Source organism: Schistocerca piceifrons, chromosome 1, assembly GCF_021461385.2.
Source record: "Schistocerca piceifrons isolate TAMUIC-IGC-003096 chromosome 1, iqSchPice1.1, whole genome shotgun sequence".
NCBI classification, from domain to species: Eukaryota; Metazoa; Arthropoda; class Insecta; order Orthoptera; family Acrididae; genus Schistocerca; species Schistocerca piceifrons.
This window is the reverse complement of record NC_060138.1, coordinates 780,362,608-780,380,063: the sequence shown is the minus strand read 5'-3', so window position 1 is coordinate 780,380,063 and position 17,456 is coordinate 780,362,608. Positions and strand designations below refer to the sequence as shown.

The 17,456-nt window shown below is 39.5% G+C and overlaps 1 protein-coding gene across 1 annotated transcript in view; it reads left to right on the top strand.

Moving 5' to 3' along the window:
- LOC124792617 (apolipoprotein D) overlaps nucleotides 1-14,536 on the top strand; it is a 113,004-nt gene extending 98,468 nt beyond the window's left edge. The window contains exons 2-3 of the mRNA XM_047257954.1: nucleotides 9,392-9,620; nucleotides 13,782-14,536. Of these exons, the coding sequence (XP_047113910.1) occupies nucleotides 9,392-9,620; nucleotides 13,782-14,077 (525 nt within the window). The 3' untranslated portion in view covers nucleotides 14,078-14,536. The remainder of the gene's footprint in view (nucleotides 1-9,391; nucleotides 9,621-13,781) is intronic.
- The last annotated feature ends 2,920 nt before the right edge of the window (nucleotides 14,537-17,456 follow it).

Sequence of the window (17,456 nt, the reverse complement as noted above, 5' to 3'; positions counted from 1 at the left end):
AAATGGCTGACATCTAAATAAGTGTCCAAGGAATAGAAAAGCAACTGGAATCACTCAACAGAGGAAAGTCCATTGGACCTGACGGGATACCAATTCGATACTACACAGAGTACGCAAAAGAACTTGCCCCCCTTCTAACAGCCGTGTACCGTAAGTCTCTAGAGGAACGGAAGGTTCCAAATGATTGGAAAAGAGCACAGGTAGTCCCAGTCTTCGAGAAGGGTCGTCGAGCAGATGCGCAAAACTATAGATCGATATCTCTGACGTCGATCTGTTGTAGAATTTTAGAACATGTTTTTTGCTCGCGTATCATGTCGTATTTGGAAACCCAGAATCTACTCTGTAGGAATCAACATGGATTCCGGAAACAGCGATCGTGTGAGACCCAACTTGCTTTATTTTTTCATGAGACCCAGAAAATATTAGATACAGGCTCCCAGGTAGATGCTATTTTCCTTGACTTCCGGAAGGCGTTCGATACAGTTTCGCACTGACGCCTGATAAACAAAGTAAGAGCCCACGGAATATCGGACCAGTTGTGTGGCTGGATTGAAGAGTTTTTAGCAAACAGAACACAGCATGTTGTTATCAATGGAGAGACGTCTACAGACGTTAAAGTAACCTCTGGCGTGCCACAGGGGAGTGTTATGGGACCATTGCTTTTCACAATATACAGGGTGAGTCACCTAGCGTTACCGCTGGATATATTTCGTAAACCACATCAAATACTGACGAACCGATTCCACAGACCGAACATGAGGAGAGGGGCTAGTGTAATTGTTTAATACAAACCATACAAAAATGCACGGAAGTATGTTTTTTAACACAAACCTACGTTTTTTAAATGGAACCACGTTAGTTTTGTTAGCACATCTGAACATATAAATAAATACGTAATCAGTGCCGTTTGTTGCATTGTAAAATGTTAATTACATCCGGAGATATTGTAACCTAAAGTTGACGCTTGAAACCTCCTTCAGTTGCGTGTTGTAACAAACACGGGCCACGGTCGGCGAGCAGCATCTGCAGGGACATGTTTACGATGACGACCGTGTTTACGAGTGTGGCTGTAGTGCACTGTTGTGGTTTGGTCTAGCTGTCGCAGTGTCCGCATGTAGCACTTGCTGCTATTGTTATTCTGCATTCGTCTCCGCACGCAGACCAACTGTAGTACACCGTGTTACGAGATGTTTGTGATAGTGTAGTGTTGTAGGAACTGTGACCATGGTGTATTCGAACTCTGAAAAGGCGGAGATGATACTCATCTATGGCGAGTGTCGACGAAATGCAGCTGAAGCCTGCAGGATGTTCAGATGTGTGTGAAATCTTATGGGACTTAACTGCAAAGGTCATCAGTCCCTAAGCTTACACACTACTTAACCTAAATTATCCTAAGGACAATCACACACACCCATGCCCGAGGGAGGACTCGAACCTCCGCCGGGACCAGCCGCACAGTATATGACTGCAGCGCCTGAGACCGCTCGGCTAATCCCACGCGGCCTGCAGGGTGTATGCAGAACGGTACCCGGACAGAGAGCATCCAACGTGCCGCACATTGCAAAACATCTACCGCCAACTGTATGCAACAGGTATGGTCGTAGCACGCAAACGGGTCCGTAACAGGCCCGTCACAGGAGAAGCGGGTGCAGTTGGTGTGTTAGCTGCTGTTGCCATGAACCCACACATGAGTACACGGGACATTGCGAGAGCCGGTGGACTGAGTCAAAGTAGTGTCATGCGCATACTGCATCGTCACCGCTTTCACCCGTTTCATGGGTCGCTACATCAGCAATTACATGGTGATGACTTTAATCATTGAGTGCAATTCTGTCAATGGGCATTAACAGAGAATGCGTTGCAGTTCTACCTGTTAACCGATGAAGCGGGTTTCACAAACCACGGGGCAGTGAATGTACGGAACATGCATTACTGGTCCGTGGACAATCCTCGCTGGCTCAGACAGGTAGAGCAACAGCGACCGTGGACTGTAAATGTATGGTGCGGAATCATTGGCGACCACCTCATTGGTCCTCACTTCATTGCAGGGGCCCAAACAGCTGCAACATACATCGCGTTTCTACAGAATGATCTGCCAACGTTGTTCGAAAATGTCCCACTGGAAACGCGTCGACGTATGTGGTATCAGCATGATGGTGCACCTGCACATTCCGCAATTAACACTAGGCTGACCCTTGACGGGATGTTCGACTTGCGTTTCATAGGACGTGGAGGACGCATAAATTGGCCAGCCCGTTCTCATGATCTTACACCTCTGGACTTCTTTCTGTGGGGTACATTAAAGGAGAATGTGTACCGTGATGTGCCTACAACCCCAGAGGGTATGAAGCAACGTATTATGGCAGCCTGCGGCGACATTACACTAGATGTACTGCGGCGTGTACGACATTCATTACGCCAGAGATTGTAATTGTGTGCAGCAAATGATGGCCACCACATTGAACATCTGTTGGCCTGACATGTCGGGACACACTATTCCACTCCGTAATTGAAAACGGAAACCACGTGTGTATGTGTACCTCACCCCTCATGGTAATGTACATGTGCGTCAGTGAAAAAGACCAATAAAAAGGTGTTAGCATGTGGACGTAATGTGCTGTTCCAGTCTCTTCTGCACCTAAGGTCCATCACCTTTGGATCCCTACGTAATTCGGTGCTCTCCGATACACACGATCGAACAGCGGAGGAGTGGTACTCAAGCGTCAACTTTAGGTTACCATATCTCCGGATGTAATTAACATTTTACAATGAAACAAACGGCACTGATTACGTACTTGTTTATATGTTCAGATGTGCTAACAAAACTAACGTGGTTCCACTTAAGAAAACGTAGGTTTGTGTTAAAAAACATACTTCCGTGTATTTTTTGTGGTTTGTATTAACCAATTACACTAGCCCCTCTCCTCACGTTCGGTCTGTGGAATCGATTCGTCAGTATTTGATGTGGTTTACGAAATACACTCCTGGAAATGGAAAAAAGAACACATTGACACCGGAGTGTCAGACCCACCATACTTGCTCCGGACACTGCGAGAGGGCTTTACAAGCAATGATCACACGCACGGCACAGCGGACACACCAGGAACCGCGGTGTTGGCCATCGAATGGCGCTATAGTCTGTCTGTAAACTCAAGAGCGAGCAGCGCTCTTGGTGGGGGAAGTGGCCTTTCCCGGAAGAACCCTGCCACTGGCCTACAGGGCAACCCAAAATCAGTGGCCCCTTACCTGTCTAGCGGTGTAGTTCGGCGTGCAGTGATATACGTCGTTTCTGTTCGTGGGATCTTAGTTGCCAATCTCAGTCTGTTGACTTTGTGTACTCACTGATATACTTCAGTATCCGGAAGTGATGGATAATCGCCCTGCATTGCGAGAAAATGTGCAGAATACGAAGGAGAGGAGGTATTTGCGCAGAACAAGCGTTCGATCGTCTCTAACTTTACTACAGCTTGTGTTAAGGAGGCGACACAAAACGAACTGTTGGCTAATATTACTAGTCACAATCAAAGGGCTGCAGTTTATGCAAACGTCAGCCTCGCCACAATAGGACGCATAAGGAAGGAACGCGAAAACAAGGCGCATGGTTTACTGGAATCGCCGCGAAGGAAAACTAAAAATTTAGGGAGGAAACCCATCGATATAGACAGTTTCACAAAATCGGTCATTCGACAAACGATGGAGGACTTTTACATGAACCAAATAATAATGCCCACATTACGGAAATTACTCACTGGCGTGAAACAAAAAGTGCATTTTCGTTGGAGAAAGATGTTTTACACGAGACATTGCGTGAAATGGGATGTACCTGGAAATACTTTTCAGACATGTTTACGAAGGCAATGACAAAAAAAGCAGTGCGAATCGAACTAATACAACACACGTAATTATAAATATCTGGTTACTTTTTAAACACTCTTCGTGTTGCAAGAATTGTTAAGTTTTAATGCAGCCCTTCAAAGGGAACTTCTACCTTTTGGTAGAAATACAAAGTAAGAACAAGCCTTAAATTCTACAGACTGATTGCACTACATCTGGTTTGTCTCACGAATAGAGGAACATACATTCATACGAATAGGCATTCGGTTCTATGTTTGTAGTAGAATCCTGATTTCCATTCTTATGTTAATATTATTTACTCTATAGTGTTTTGTTTAGAAGAAGCTATCGTCTTTTGTTTTCCTTATACTCTTAAAGCAGTTGTCTAAAAATAAACGCAGACGGGACGTATCTGTACACGGCGTCGTCACAGATTTAAAGCGCGCGCCGCGGTAGGTACTGTACTACGTTGTGGAACAGCCTGTAGAAGCACCCTCTGATGTAGCAGGGTAGGCAGAGTGGGGACTCGCGCGCTCGCTCTTCAGCTTACCGACAGACTATAGCTGCGCAGCATTTGTCCACCGCCGCCGTCAGTGTCAGCCAGTTTGCCGTGGCATACGGAGCTCCATCGCAGTCTTTAACACTGGTAGCATGCCGCGACAGCGTGGACGTGAACCGTATGTGCAGTTGACGGACTTTGAGCGAGGGCGTATAGTGGGCATGCGGGAGGCCGGGTGGACGTACCGCCGAATTGCTCAACACGTGGGGCGTGAGGTCTCCACAGTACATCGATGTTGTCGCCAGTGGTCGGCGGAAGGTGCACGTGCCCGTCGACCTGGAACCGGACCGCAGCGACGCACGGATGCACGCCAAGACCGTAGGATCCTACGCAGTGCCGTAGGGGACCGCACCGCCACTTCCCAGCAAATTAGGGACACTGTTGCTCCTGGGGTATCGGCGAGGACCATTCGCAACCGTCTCCATGAAGCTGGGCTACGGTCCCGCACACCATTAGGCCGTCTTCCGGTCACGCCCCAACATCGTGCAGCCCGCCTCAAGTGGTGTCGCGTCAGGCGTGAATGGAGGGACGAATGGAGACGTGTCGTCTTCAGCGATGAGAGTCGCTTCTGCCTTGGTGCCAATGATGGTCGTATGGGTGTTTGGCGCCGTGCAGGTGAGCGCCACAATCAGGACTGCATACGACCGAGGCACACAGGGCCAACACCCGGCATCATGGTGTGGGGAGCGATCTCCTACACTGGCCGTACACCACTGGTGATCGTCGAGGGGACACTGAATAGTGCACGGTACATCCAAACCGTCATCGAACCCATCGTTCTACCATTCCTAGACCAGCAAGGGAACTTGCTGTTCCAACAGGACAATGCACGTCCGCATGTATCCCGTGCCACCCAACGTGCTCTAGAAGGTGTAAGTCAACTACCCTGGCCAGCAAGATCTCCGGATCTGTCCCCCATTGAGCATGTTTGGGACTGGATGAAGCGTCGTCTCACGCGGTCTGCACGTCCAGCACGAACGCTGGTCCAACTGAGGCGCCAGGTGGAAATGGCATGGCAAGCCGTTCCACAGGACTACATCCAGCATCTCTACGATCGTCTCCATGGGAGAATAGCAGCCTGCATTGCTGCGAAAGGTGGATATACACTGTACTAGTGCCGACATTGTGCATGCTCTGTTGCCTGTGTCTATGTGCCTGTGGTTCTGTCAGTGTGATCATGTGATGTATCTGACCCCAGGAATGTGTCAATAAAGTTTCCCCTTCCTGGGACAATGAATTCACGGTGTTCTTATTTCAATTTCCAGGAGTGTATATCCAGCGGTAATGTTAGGTGACTCACCCTGTATATAAATGACCTAGTAGATTGTGTCGGAAGTTCCATGCGGCTTTTCGCGGATGATGCTGTAGTATACAGAGAAGTTGCAGCATTTGAAAATTGTAGCGAAATGCAGGAAGATCTGCAACGGATAGGCACTTGGTGCAGGGAGTGGCAACTGACCCTTAACAGAGACAAATGTAATGTATTGCAAATACATAGAAGGAAGGATCCTTTATTGTATGATTATATGATAGTGGAACAAACACTGGTAGCAGTTACTTCTGTAAAATATCTGGGAGTATGCGTGCGGAACGATTTGAAGTGGAATGATCATATAAAATTAAATGTTGGTAAGGCGGGTACCAGGTTGAGATTCATTGGGAGTGTGCTTAGAAAATGTAGTCCATCAGCAAAGGAGGTGGCTTACAAAACACTCGTTCGACCTATACTTGAGTATTGCTCATCAGTGTGGGATCCGTATCAGATCGGCTTGACGGAGGAGATAGAGAAGATCCAAGGAAGAGCGGCGCGTTTCGTCACAGGGTTATTTGGTAACCGTGATAGCGTTACGGAGATGTTTAGCAAACTCAAGTGGCAGACTCTGCAAGAGAGGCGCTCTGCATCGCGGCGTAGGTTGCTCGCGAGGTTTCGAGAGGGTGCGTTTCTGGATGAGGTATCGAATATATTGCTTCCCCCTACTTATACCTCCCGAGGAGATCACGAATGTAAAATTAGAGAGATTCGAGCGCGCACGGAGGCTTTCAGACAGTCGTTCTTCCCGCGAACCGTACGCGATGTAGATGTAGAATATTGAAAGCAGCGACAATTTACGATAAATGCAGACAATGTGCATCTTTGTCGAAAGGGACAACTAACATTAACACGAAATACTAGTTATAAAATGTGCTACAGTAACTGCCGATCACAAACGCCGATTTGGTACGAAATATGTAATGCACAAGAGACGTAACGTTCGAAAATCGTCAAGAATATACCTTTTTGACGCGCACATGACCTGAAATTCAGGTCGAAGGACTGTTCCGAACGAGGGTACTACTGTTAAAATGGTGTAAGCAGCAGATGTTGATTACGCCCTGATGCCATAGCACAAACTACGTTTTTCAAGCCGCTGAACCTAAAAAATACACAGTAAGTCATAATTTTGATACAATCAGTACAAAAACCTCATTTAAATTTTACATAAACTTTGGGACCTAGGTTTCAATATTCAGTCTATGTTAATAAGATTTCAAAATGGAGCAAAGATCGACAATCTGCTTTAAATGTTCAGAAAGGTACAATTTTGAACTTCACTAAACGAAAATGACTACAGTATCAACAAGTCACAGTTTGTTTGATCCATAGGAGAGTGTTACTGAGATTCCGAAAGAAGTGTACTGGCAGACTCTCCACGACAAATGCAAACTGTCCCGTGACAGCCTTCTTAGAAAGTTTCTAGAACCAACTTCAAGTGAGGACTAGGAATATGCGGCAGTCCTTTACCTATCAGTCCCACAGAGATCGTGAAGAGAAAAATAGGCTAATTACAAATCGCCCAGAAGCGTTTGAGCAATCCTTTTCTCCGCGTTCCATACGCGAGTGGAAAGGAAAAAGCCCCAATTACTGGTACTCTCTGCCATGCACTTCAGTAATTTACGGAGTTCAGATGTAGATGTAAATGTTGATGTAGGGTTTATTTGACGCAAGTAATTTTATTCACATACATAACAAACACCGGAAGTCGGCTTATATACTTAAACGTAAGTAAATAAAAGTGCGAATTGCAGGTATATTGCACTTAGCAGATTTCGTGTTGCCTATTATACGAGTGTACCAAAGATAAACTACTGACATCTTTCGTTTGAGGTGATATACATGATAATCTTAATATCAACTACGTTTTCAAGAGTAATCCTTTTTATTGACAGTAGTATATTATGACATGTCATAAGCAACTAGCCACCTAGCATGGTTGCACGAAAGGAAGGAATGTCAAGTTTTATCCTCGCATTGAATTGATGTAGGAGTGCAACAAACTTTTTTTTTTTATTTTTTTATTTTTTTATTTTTTATCGGCGGACTGTCGACAGTCGCTAAAATATATACCCAACATGACGCTGTGTGAGCCTTGTTATCGTCGAACTCATACAGACTGATCGTAATTGATGACAAACAAACAGCTGCAGGATACATCACAAATAAAGAATGACGAAAGCGTTCATAAACGGGCAACCATTCAGCACGCTGCTGTTGCTACTTTGGAAGCATGTAGCACGTACTCTATTTCTTGTATAGTGCATATACCACGTGCTAATAGTTGAGATAAAACATAGTCTACATTCTCAAGGTACTTACATGATTAGCCTTCTTTAAAAGTTGTCACATTAGATGTCTGCGCATCAACATCTACCCAACTGAGAATAATTCCGGTCTTTTGTAAGGTATTTTATACGCGAAAATGGATGAAATAAATCAATGCACTAAAATGTTGAAATAAAGCTACAATATTTTACAATTTTAATCATAAATTACAGATTTACAAATATCTCATTTGTGTTGTATTTATCATAACCAAGCTGTTGTGGCAGCTGCAACGCCAATATTCCACTTTCATTTGGCAAAGATACTTTGTCATTCTGGGACAGTCCTACACACAGTTCTACACGATGCTGTACTGTAATTTTGGTTAGTTGTGCAGTTACATTTATAGCTGTCCTTGGCGCTAACCTGTGTCTCTATAACTCGTCCTTGCAGGTGTATTGTAGCGTGACCTATCGATTCAGTGACATTTCAGGAGCTTTCATGTCTTTGAGACGGCATGACAACCGAATATGAACTTCAAGCCAGCCTGCAGTGTGATTCTTGTCGCATAATTTCATGTACAGCTTAATACAGTGTCTCACATCTTTAGCAGTAGGTGTCCAAAATAATGAACTGATGTTTAGTAGCTAAATTATTAGCATTAAAATTTTGTTGTTATAAAAAAGATTTTTGTTGCTACTTTTGCAATCTTTATATTTTACGACTGGTTTAGCATCTTCTAATGCTCGAAAACTCTCAGTAGCAAACAAAAAGAGACTTTCATAAAATTTTACCATTTCTTCAGTAACAGAATAATGAAACGCGCCAAGCACATTTATGGTTTCTCCCGTAATGTTTTCTTTTTTGTTTTCATTTATCTCGAATTATTGTGTTGGCAATTAGCTTACTATATTCACAGTGTCCATTTTAAAGTATTAGGTGACACATCGTAATCTGTTGCATTCGTTAAGAGAAAAATGGAATCTTTTATGGTTTTGAACCTAAGTAACTAACTTTTAATCATTAATAAAACGTCTAAGCCAGTATAATAAAAATGAATGCCTCTTTTAATGTCTGCTCTCCTATTACCTGTGCATATAATGGCTGTGTAGCACTTAAGATTTGTTTTCTTGAGTATCAGTGTCAGTACTAATCACAACTTTCTTACACAAATTTAAATTACAAAGAGAGAATTTACGATAGTCAGAGTTGTTTTGTTTCATTTGAATATGCGTAATGATAAACCAATAAATGCCTGCAGAATATCGGACAGTGAGAGACGCCCTTCTCTGCAGCAGATTTGCCGTTTTATATCTTGTCAGGGTGCAATGTACGCCATTTAACGAAGACGTAATATTTTCTGGTAAAGTGAGAAAATTAAAAAAACATTAAACACAGTGAGTATGTCCCGTTCACAGATGCTTGGCCGATGGTTTGTGGTGCAGTACTACTCCAGCTCAGAGGAGGCGCTGGCCTACCGCTGCATGCGAGCAGAGCTCTCGCTGTCGCCGCTGCGGCCTGAGGTCTCCATGAATTTCACGTACTCCTTCACCGATGACCCTGACAACGAGCTGCTGGCAGGCAACATCACGTGGGAGATTCCTGATCCTGCAATGGCAGCGCACTGGGTACATGCCGAGGACACCTGTAAGAACTGATAATTTTTATTTTTTTAAAGAATATGCATTGTTAATAAAGCAAATGGTTGTCCTTTATGAGTCCGGAATCATCGTGAATAATTTTGTGAACAAAACCGTCCGGATCGCTTAATAAATTTCTTTATTACACCGTTTTCGCTACTGCCATCATCAGATGGTAAAACAAGGTTCAGTGTTAGTTTTAAAAATTGAATACTGACAATGAATCGTGTTTTGTAAGTTCCAGGTTTTTGATATCTGATGATGGCAGTAGCCGAAACGGCGTAAAAATGTTAGATGATTTCATTCACAAAAAACTTCGTGTCACTGGCACTTTGGTTTACCAAGGTGTCGTTTATGATCTTGCATTTGACAAAAACACTTTAACACAGTTCAGTCTGTTCATGTAACCCGTGAATTTAAAGGTCAGCTGCTTGTTCACACAGCACGTTTTAGACTATTCTTTCTATTGTCTTCTTAGGAAATTTTTACGTCTCTAGTAACCCTGTTTCCGATTCTGTTACCACTGTGCCTAAAAAAATATACAGATGTTAAATTAAGTTAAAAATGTGAACCAATTACTATATTTTATGTCATCAGCATTTTTTTCCAACGGTCTTCTACAAAACTCTTTATTTTAATGTGAGCAGGTCTGCAGCATGTGTAAATTAACCTACACTTTGGTACACTGATAAGCACAATTCATGCAATTAATGTGGATTCAGAATAGTGCGTACAGATAACTGCGTAAAACTTAATTCAGTATGGCAAAATCAATATCACGACTAATTTGTAAATTAAAGCGTTCTGGACAGGATAAAAATATAGTTAATTACGCACAAATCGAACTAACCGCGATGTAGGAACGTATGTAGCTAAAATAACTTATTGAAACTGGAAAACATTTGTTCAAGTGCCAACATCTCATTATATTGGACAGCAAATAGCATGTAGAGTGAGTAATTATCATATACTGTATTTAGCGATTTTTTATTATTGTTACTTAAGTACTTAGAAACCATAAACAAAGGAAGATGGGTTGTTTTCGTTTTCTTACAATGTGAATAAAATGTGAACCAAAGGACTATTTAAATATGTGTAGTGAAAAAGTGAATATGAGTTTCAAACTAAGCCTGAAAGTGTCATTTTCAGTAGTGATGAAAGCTAAAATCTTGATCCAGGGCATAATACTTACTTGCTTCAACATACGATATTGGCTTAACAACAATATGTCTAGTGGCTGTTGAAAGTCAGGCTGTGAGACAGACAGATACTCACTGGACATGAACATGATGAAAGTCCGCTGTCGATATGTTGAAGGAAACTGTAATGGCCAATAGCTGACAAGGTCCTTACAGATGGACACTGGCTTCATTAGACTAGGATGGAGAAGGAAATTGTCCATATCATTGTCAATGAAACCACCACTTAATTTACTTCAGTTGATTGCAGTGTCTCTGCTTATCCAGAATGCTAGTCCATGAGGATATGCGAGGCTATATGGCTTTGAAAGAGAAAATTATTGTCAATGACAATACATTGTTGTGCAACATATTAGAAAAAAGTTTGAGGTAACTGTAATTTTCACACAAAATATGTTGTACGGGAGGGGATAACTAGTGTAAAATATGTATCAGGAACTGTAGCATATTTCACTATTATGGGATCTGAATTTCACAGTTGTTAAAATACATTGCTACTCGGTATCAATACAGGGATTGTTGATGGCTCACAAACTCGTTTTATGATAAATAATGTGCATTTTTAAAAGAAAATTATGTCTCTATTCCGAATAAACTCTTTATTCAGAGGGCTGCTTTCAGACAACGCAATAAGACAGGCAACTTATGAGTTGAGAAAAAGTATTATTTACTGAAGGCTAAATGACAAGTACAAGATAACTAACAAAAAGTGTGGGAAGCAGTGAAACAACATCAGTGATACAGATAATGTTCTTTTATGTACATGATGCAAATCTCAGGTAAGCAGCTTGTGATGTAATTGATACAACTTTCTATATTTTATTACTCATTTAGCTACTCTCTTAAGTGCACTGCCTGCACTTACACACACTATCTAGCTAATCAGCAAGAGAACAAATTTTTCATGCTGATGTAAAAAATGGTTTACATCATCGTTTCCCATTATATATACTTATGAAAGCTCATTCAGATTCTTCCCTATGTATTCGTTTTTCACAGACATGTCAAATTGGAGAAAATGATACCTACATTAAATGGATGTGCTGTTCCTCAAACTGTTGAGCTGTTGTAATAATTTTAGAGAGAGTCTCTTGTGTATCATTTACAATCTTGACAGTAAATGTATAACTCCTTACATTTATCACTTGAGTTTTTGTAATTAAAACTGAAAGTAACGTCAAAACTTCCTAGAAGTGACATTTTCGTATAATTTTCTGGATTATATGGGTATCAGTACAAATATTAACTGCAGTGCCAGGAAATTATCGAAATATTGGATTGTTATATGTGACTGCGAATTCTCCAACAAAATCATGCTTTCAGAGACAGATCATATATCCATGTAACTAAAAGTTTCTCATGGAGCGGTTAAGGTTTACTAGTATATGTAGAGTGCAACACTGTCAACAATGTTTCCTTACCTCACAATTTAAGCTTGTTGTGCTGGATGGTTAAACTATTTAAAATACTATGCCTCAGTCCAATACAGGGTGATGAAATCGACTGGCATTAAACTGTGTACCCTTGTCATTTTTACTGGTGTAAAAGTGAAATTCAATGTATATTCTTAGTGTCCACAGGCTCAAAGATTCTCACTTTTTTATGTTATACATTCGTTCACCCACAATTTCCTCTCATAGAGCAAAATTTCCATTGCTTTCCTTTACTAATTTCATAGTCTATTTGTGCAGAAAATACAATAACTATGTATCTCATATTTCTCTGTAATGTTATTATTTCTGTTGCGTGGTGTATTAAATAGCGACTGTGACAGGATCAACAGGCCAAGGACTAGAGAATTAGAATGTAAAACAAAATCAGATGCCCAGGTTTTAATTGCTCAGTCGTTCATTGCAAGGATAAAAAAAGCTAAAACTAAGAAATATCAAGAAAAGTTGTTGATGTAATGAGAAAGTGGTAGAGTGGTTTGACACAGCGGTTGTTGATACAATAGACATGTTATTCAGAGGGGACACCATTCAAACTGACTCATTTAGACATTCACTTCAGCCAAGAACCACAACGATTTAACGAGTTTTATAGTATTAGACCTTTGGACTCTGTACTGAAACTGTTGTATTTCATTGCTACTTATGAGCAGTTGGGTTCACATATTTTTAAGCGTCTTTTTCTTCAAATCCATGCACTGGATACTCATCTTCACACGTTTCTGTTCTCCTCTTGTTTTTATTTAATGGCGAAAAAACTCTAATTTCAATCAGAAAAGTAGTTTGATCTTTTTCTGAGTTTATTGAGAAGGTTACACACTTGTTTGGAAATTATTTTAACGAAAATAATTTTTGATGTGAATGTATTTTATATAAATGTGCTACTTCAAGCTATGGTGACAATGTGCCGAAATTGTAAAGGAAAGGATATTTTTATATGCCCTTAACTGTAAAGACAACACTAAACATAATTTAAATCTCCTGGATGATTTTTAGCTCTTTAAAATGGATTCATAATGAATGGTCCTTCTCATTTGATTTATCTTCCTTTGTTCTGGGATATCTTACAGTTTTACATTATGCTTGCAATGCTTCATCTGCTGTAAGATCAACTCTTGCTTTTGGAACAGCAGTAGTATCTGCTGGGTATTGGGAATCAAGAAGGAAGTTACAATAATTTTGACCAAACATAAACTAAGACTAATGCTTTTAATTATAATATTAGCAGCCCAACAGTAACCATTGTCACTGGTGCACATATACATCCTTGGATCATTCATACTAGGATCCATAATACCCAATATGCTGAAATAAATGAATGGTGTGCTGATGGCACAACTATCTTTTATAATTTTTTGAATCTTATCTGTTGTCAGAAATATCTATATCAGTGCTATTTTCTCTACTATAAAAAACTAAATTTTTGTACTATTTTTATCCATGAAGAAGATGAATAACTCATCAAGTAATCTGTGTAACTGCTTGCCAATAATTTAGTTATATTACCTCTCTCTTTTGCAGATGAAGGTGTCTACAACACATTTGTTGTCAACTCTGACTACAAATCTTGGGCACTATTACTACACTGTGCTGAAAAATCTAAAAGCCCACGATATTTATCCAGTTTCATTATGAGTCGTGTACCTGGTCTTCCAAAAAATGTGATTTCATATTTACGAGAGAAGCTACCACGCTATGATATTGATCTTTCATTTATGTTCCCTATGCAACAAGACAACTGCCCTCAAAGTAATGGTAATAAGAAACCACCTGGGATATCCAATATGCTGAGAGGTCACCCACTTAAGCATAAATGAAATATTTGTTACAGGATTCACATAGCAAAAGACTGTGTTAGTAAGAGTACAAATATGTTATTAAGCATTTCAAATGTTTATTATAGAAACTTTTTGTAAGAAAATGTGTACAGATTACTGTGTTATACTTATGGAATACAATGAAAATGCATTTAAATGCTATCAACATACTAAATTGCTATGTTAATTCATATATATTTTTCTCTTACTAAACAAATAATTTCTTTTCTGTGCCAGCCATTGTACAGTTGCTTTTGCACTATCTGATATTTCTGTTACACACACCTTTGCACATAGATTTGGACTGTATGGGAAATGCACCCTTTCAGTCAAAGAAGTCTTGTAACTTATAGTTTTTGTAACAATGAGTACTGTGTTTACAATATAAGATTGTAATTGCACACTCATGTTACTGTAAAGATTAAAATTAATTGTAAAATAAATATTTTATGTTGCTGACCTCCTCAACTTATTTAGATCAAAATCTATTGTTTTTAATAAATGTCTTAATTTTTATTTGTTACCAATATGCTTATTTAATTTTCGCAATACTTATGTAAAAAACTGAGTCTATGGGGCATACTTTGGTCAAATTGGTCACTTTCTTATACCTCTCCAGATATTCCTTTATAAAGTAACCATGATGAATTACATATCATTTAAAGGAAGATGATCCTACAAATGCAGAAAATAATGTGTTCCTGCAGTTCAAGATTGTCATTACTGTTTAAGTACAGATTTACTTAGAAAAGCAAGTCTAATTTCAGTACATCACTTAGTATTTTTGTTTATAGATGCAATGTGATGTAACCCCATAACATTTTGTAAATGAGATGCCTTCCAAAAGAACACAAAAATACAGAATACACTTCTTTGTGAATACAACAGTAAAAGAAAAGAATTCATGATTATTTAGTAGCATAGTGACAGTCGTGGACAATTCAAAAATGTAGCTGCAAAAGAGTGAAGAGATATTGACACGATTGACACGATTGATATCCATTTTACACGATGAATGATATAATGGTGTGCAGAAGTACACATATTTAGTGAATTATGTACTTTTTGATATACTTAACATAAATATTTCTATCAAATGGATGACTAGCTATTCCATCTTCATACATTTAAAGAGGTTAGACATTTTCCCACTGCTTCCACACTGTGAAGAAATGTAACACATTGTCTGACTATGTTTCATAAGACATGTTCCTCAGCAACAAGGAAACCCATCGTCTATGAACGATATAATCTGCTAATAGTTCATTACACCATCTGCTGAGTACACTTGAGTATTTTTTTCTGTATTATAGCACCTTGAGATTTACGTTATTGTTAAAGTCCTCTGAAACAAACACTCATCTTGCACATAGCTAGCTTAAATGTTATTTAAATTCTGACAGAATGTGGATAGAAAGTTTTACATTACACATAATGTACTACTACACATAATAGGTGAATTAACCAAATATTTAGATATTTCTTACTTACTTCCTTTTTTATTTTTAATGAAAGGATATACTATAACAAAAATAATGTTGTGTGTGTTTGCTTGAATGACCCAACAACGAATCATGATGTAAACATATCAAAATATTTCAGAAAAAAGTTATCCAAACGAAAAATTACAATTGAAAAGTAAACCTTGTTGTATTATGTTCTGTAAATTCAGAATCAGAACAACCTAACCACCCATCAAGAATTTCGAATGAAAATGCGGATAAAACTGTCAATCTGTATATGTATGTTGCTGTAAATGCCATATTCTTATTGGATCCTGCAATACAAAATAGGTGTTGCCACTGAGGAGTGCTTTGAGGCTTGCAGGATGAGGAGTGCCGTACTTAGCACTCTTGTAACCGATTTACAGCAGACTGAAAAGTCGAATGTCCAAAAACCTTTTCAGCATCGTTCTGAGTTTACAACCTGTGTGTGAGCTTTTAGATTTGCCAAAGATATGTGACTTAATATCCTCCATACACGTAACTTGTGATAAAGATTTAGTACTCCAGTAACTTGAAATGAGAGTCTTACAGTTATTACTAAATTTTCAAAGATCATTTAGATTAGAGAAGCAAAGTGATGTTTATACTGACTGAAAATGTGCATCACATGTACATTCCAAGGTTTGTATGTTTTTGGTCTGCAAATATGCATGTAACAAAACAATGAATCTTGCACCCCAGTAACGAAAGAGAGAAAACAGGAAATGATCAATAATTTAATAGTAAGTAATAGCTATGAAGAAATTCTTTTAACAACTGCTCAATTCAGATTCTCTAAAGGCTTCTCTATAGAGAAAGTAGTATATTTCATGAACTCAGGTCTTGTAGAACTAAGCAAAAAATTGCCCTGTTTTGTATTTTCTGTGGCTTTGCGATAGTCTTCAGTTGTGTACATCATGAAATTCTTCCAGGGAAATTGAAGTATTAGGGAATTAAAGACATATATCCACGCTGAATGGTTGAAGTAATATCTTCACAATAGAAATGAAATTATATCACAGGAATAAAACTAATTACAAGGTAGAGAAGCATTAAAAATGGAGTCCACAAAGTATGATACTCAAACCACCAAGGATGCTGGCTGACACTTCAAAAATTGTTATGTATGTGGAAGACAGATGTATAATTATAAAGTACACAAATTCATCTATACCAGACATAGCTCCGAAAATAGTGAAACTAGCTTACAGCTGATTAACTGCAAATACCTTAGAAAAACTCATATTTGGAATCACATACAACTGAAAATGGCCTACTGGTATCAGAAATACACATACCTAATCACGCATAAAAAACTGAGATGGCGCAAGCACTTGGACTACTTAACTGAAAAGTGCAATTCGGCCTGCTTAGCACTTGGAAATATTTCATACAACACTGACCTGCATGTGGGATCAATAAGCTACGAGTACTTCGCCTACGTTCACTCAGTACTAAAAATACTGTTTTATGACACAAACTTCTGACACGCTGCAGCTAAGGCAAAATAGTATATATTTTACACGAGCATGCAGTAAGGATGTTACATAAAATTGATAACTGGTCATCGTACAGAATCCTCCTCAATGACAATAGTGTTCTTGGATTCATATGGCTTTACATTTTCTCTCGTGCGGCGTTTGTGATTATAAATAAGGGGGAATTTAGGATTAATTGTGAAATTCAGGATGACAACGTCAGAAGCAAACTCCTGTCTAGAACTCACAATAGAATTTTAAATTCTGCTGCTAAAATCTGTAACAAGTTGCTAGCAGGCGTCAGGTAGGAAACTGGAAATCTCCTTGTATTCAAAACCAATTAATACGATGCCCCTTCTTCAATTTTTCAGCATATTCGAATTTAGGACTGCAAATTTTGGATAAACTAACATTCAC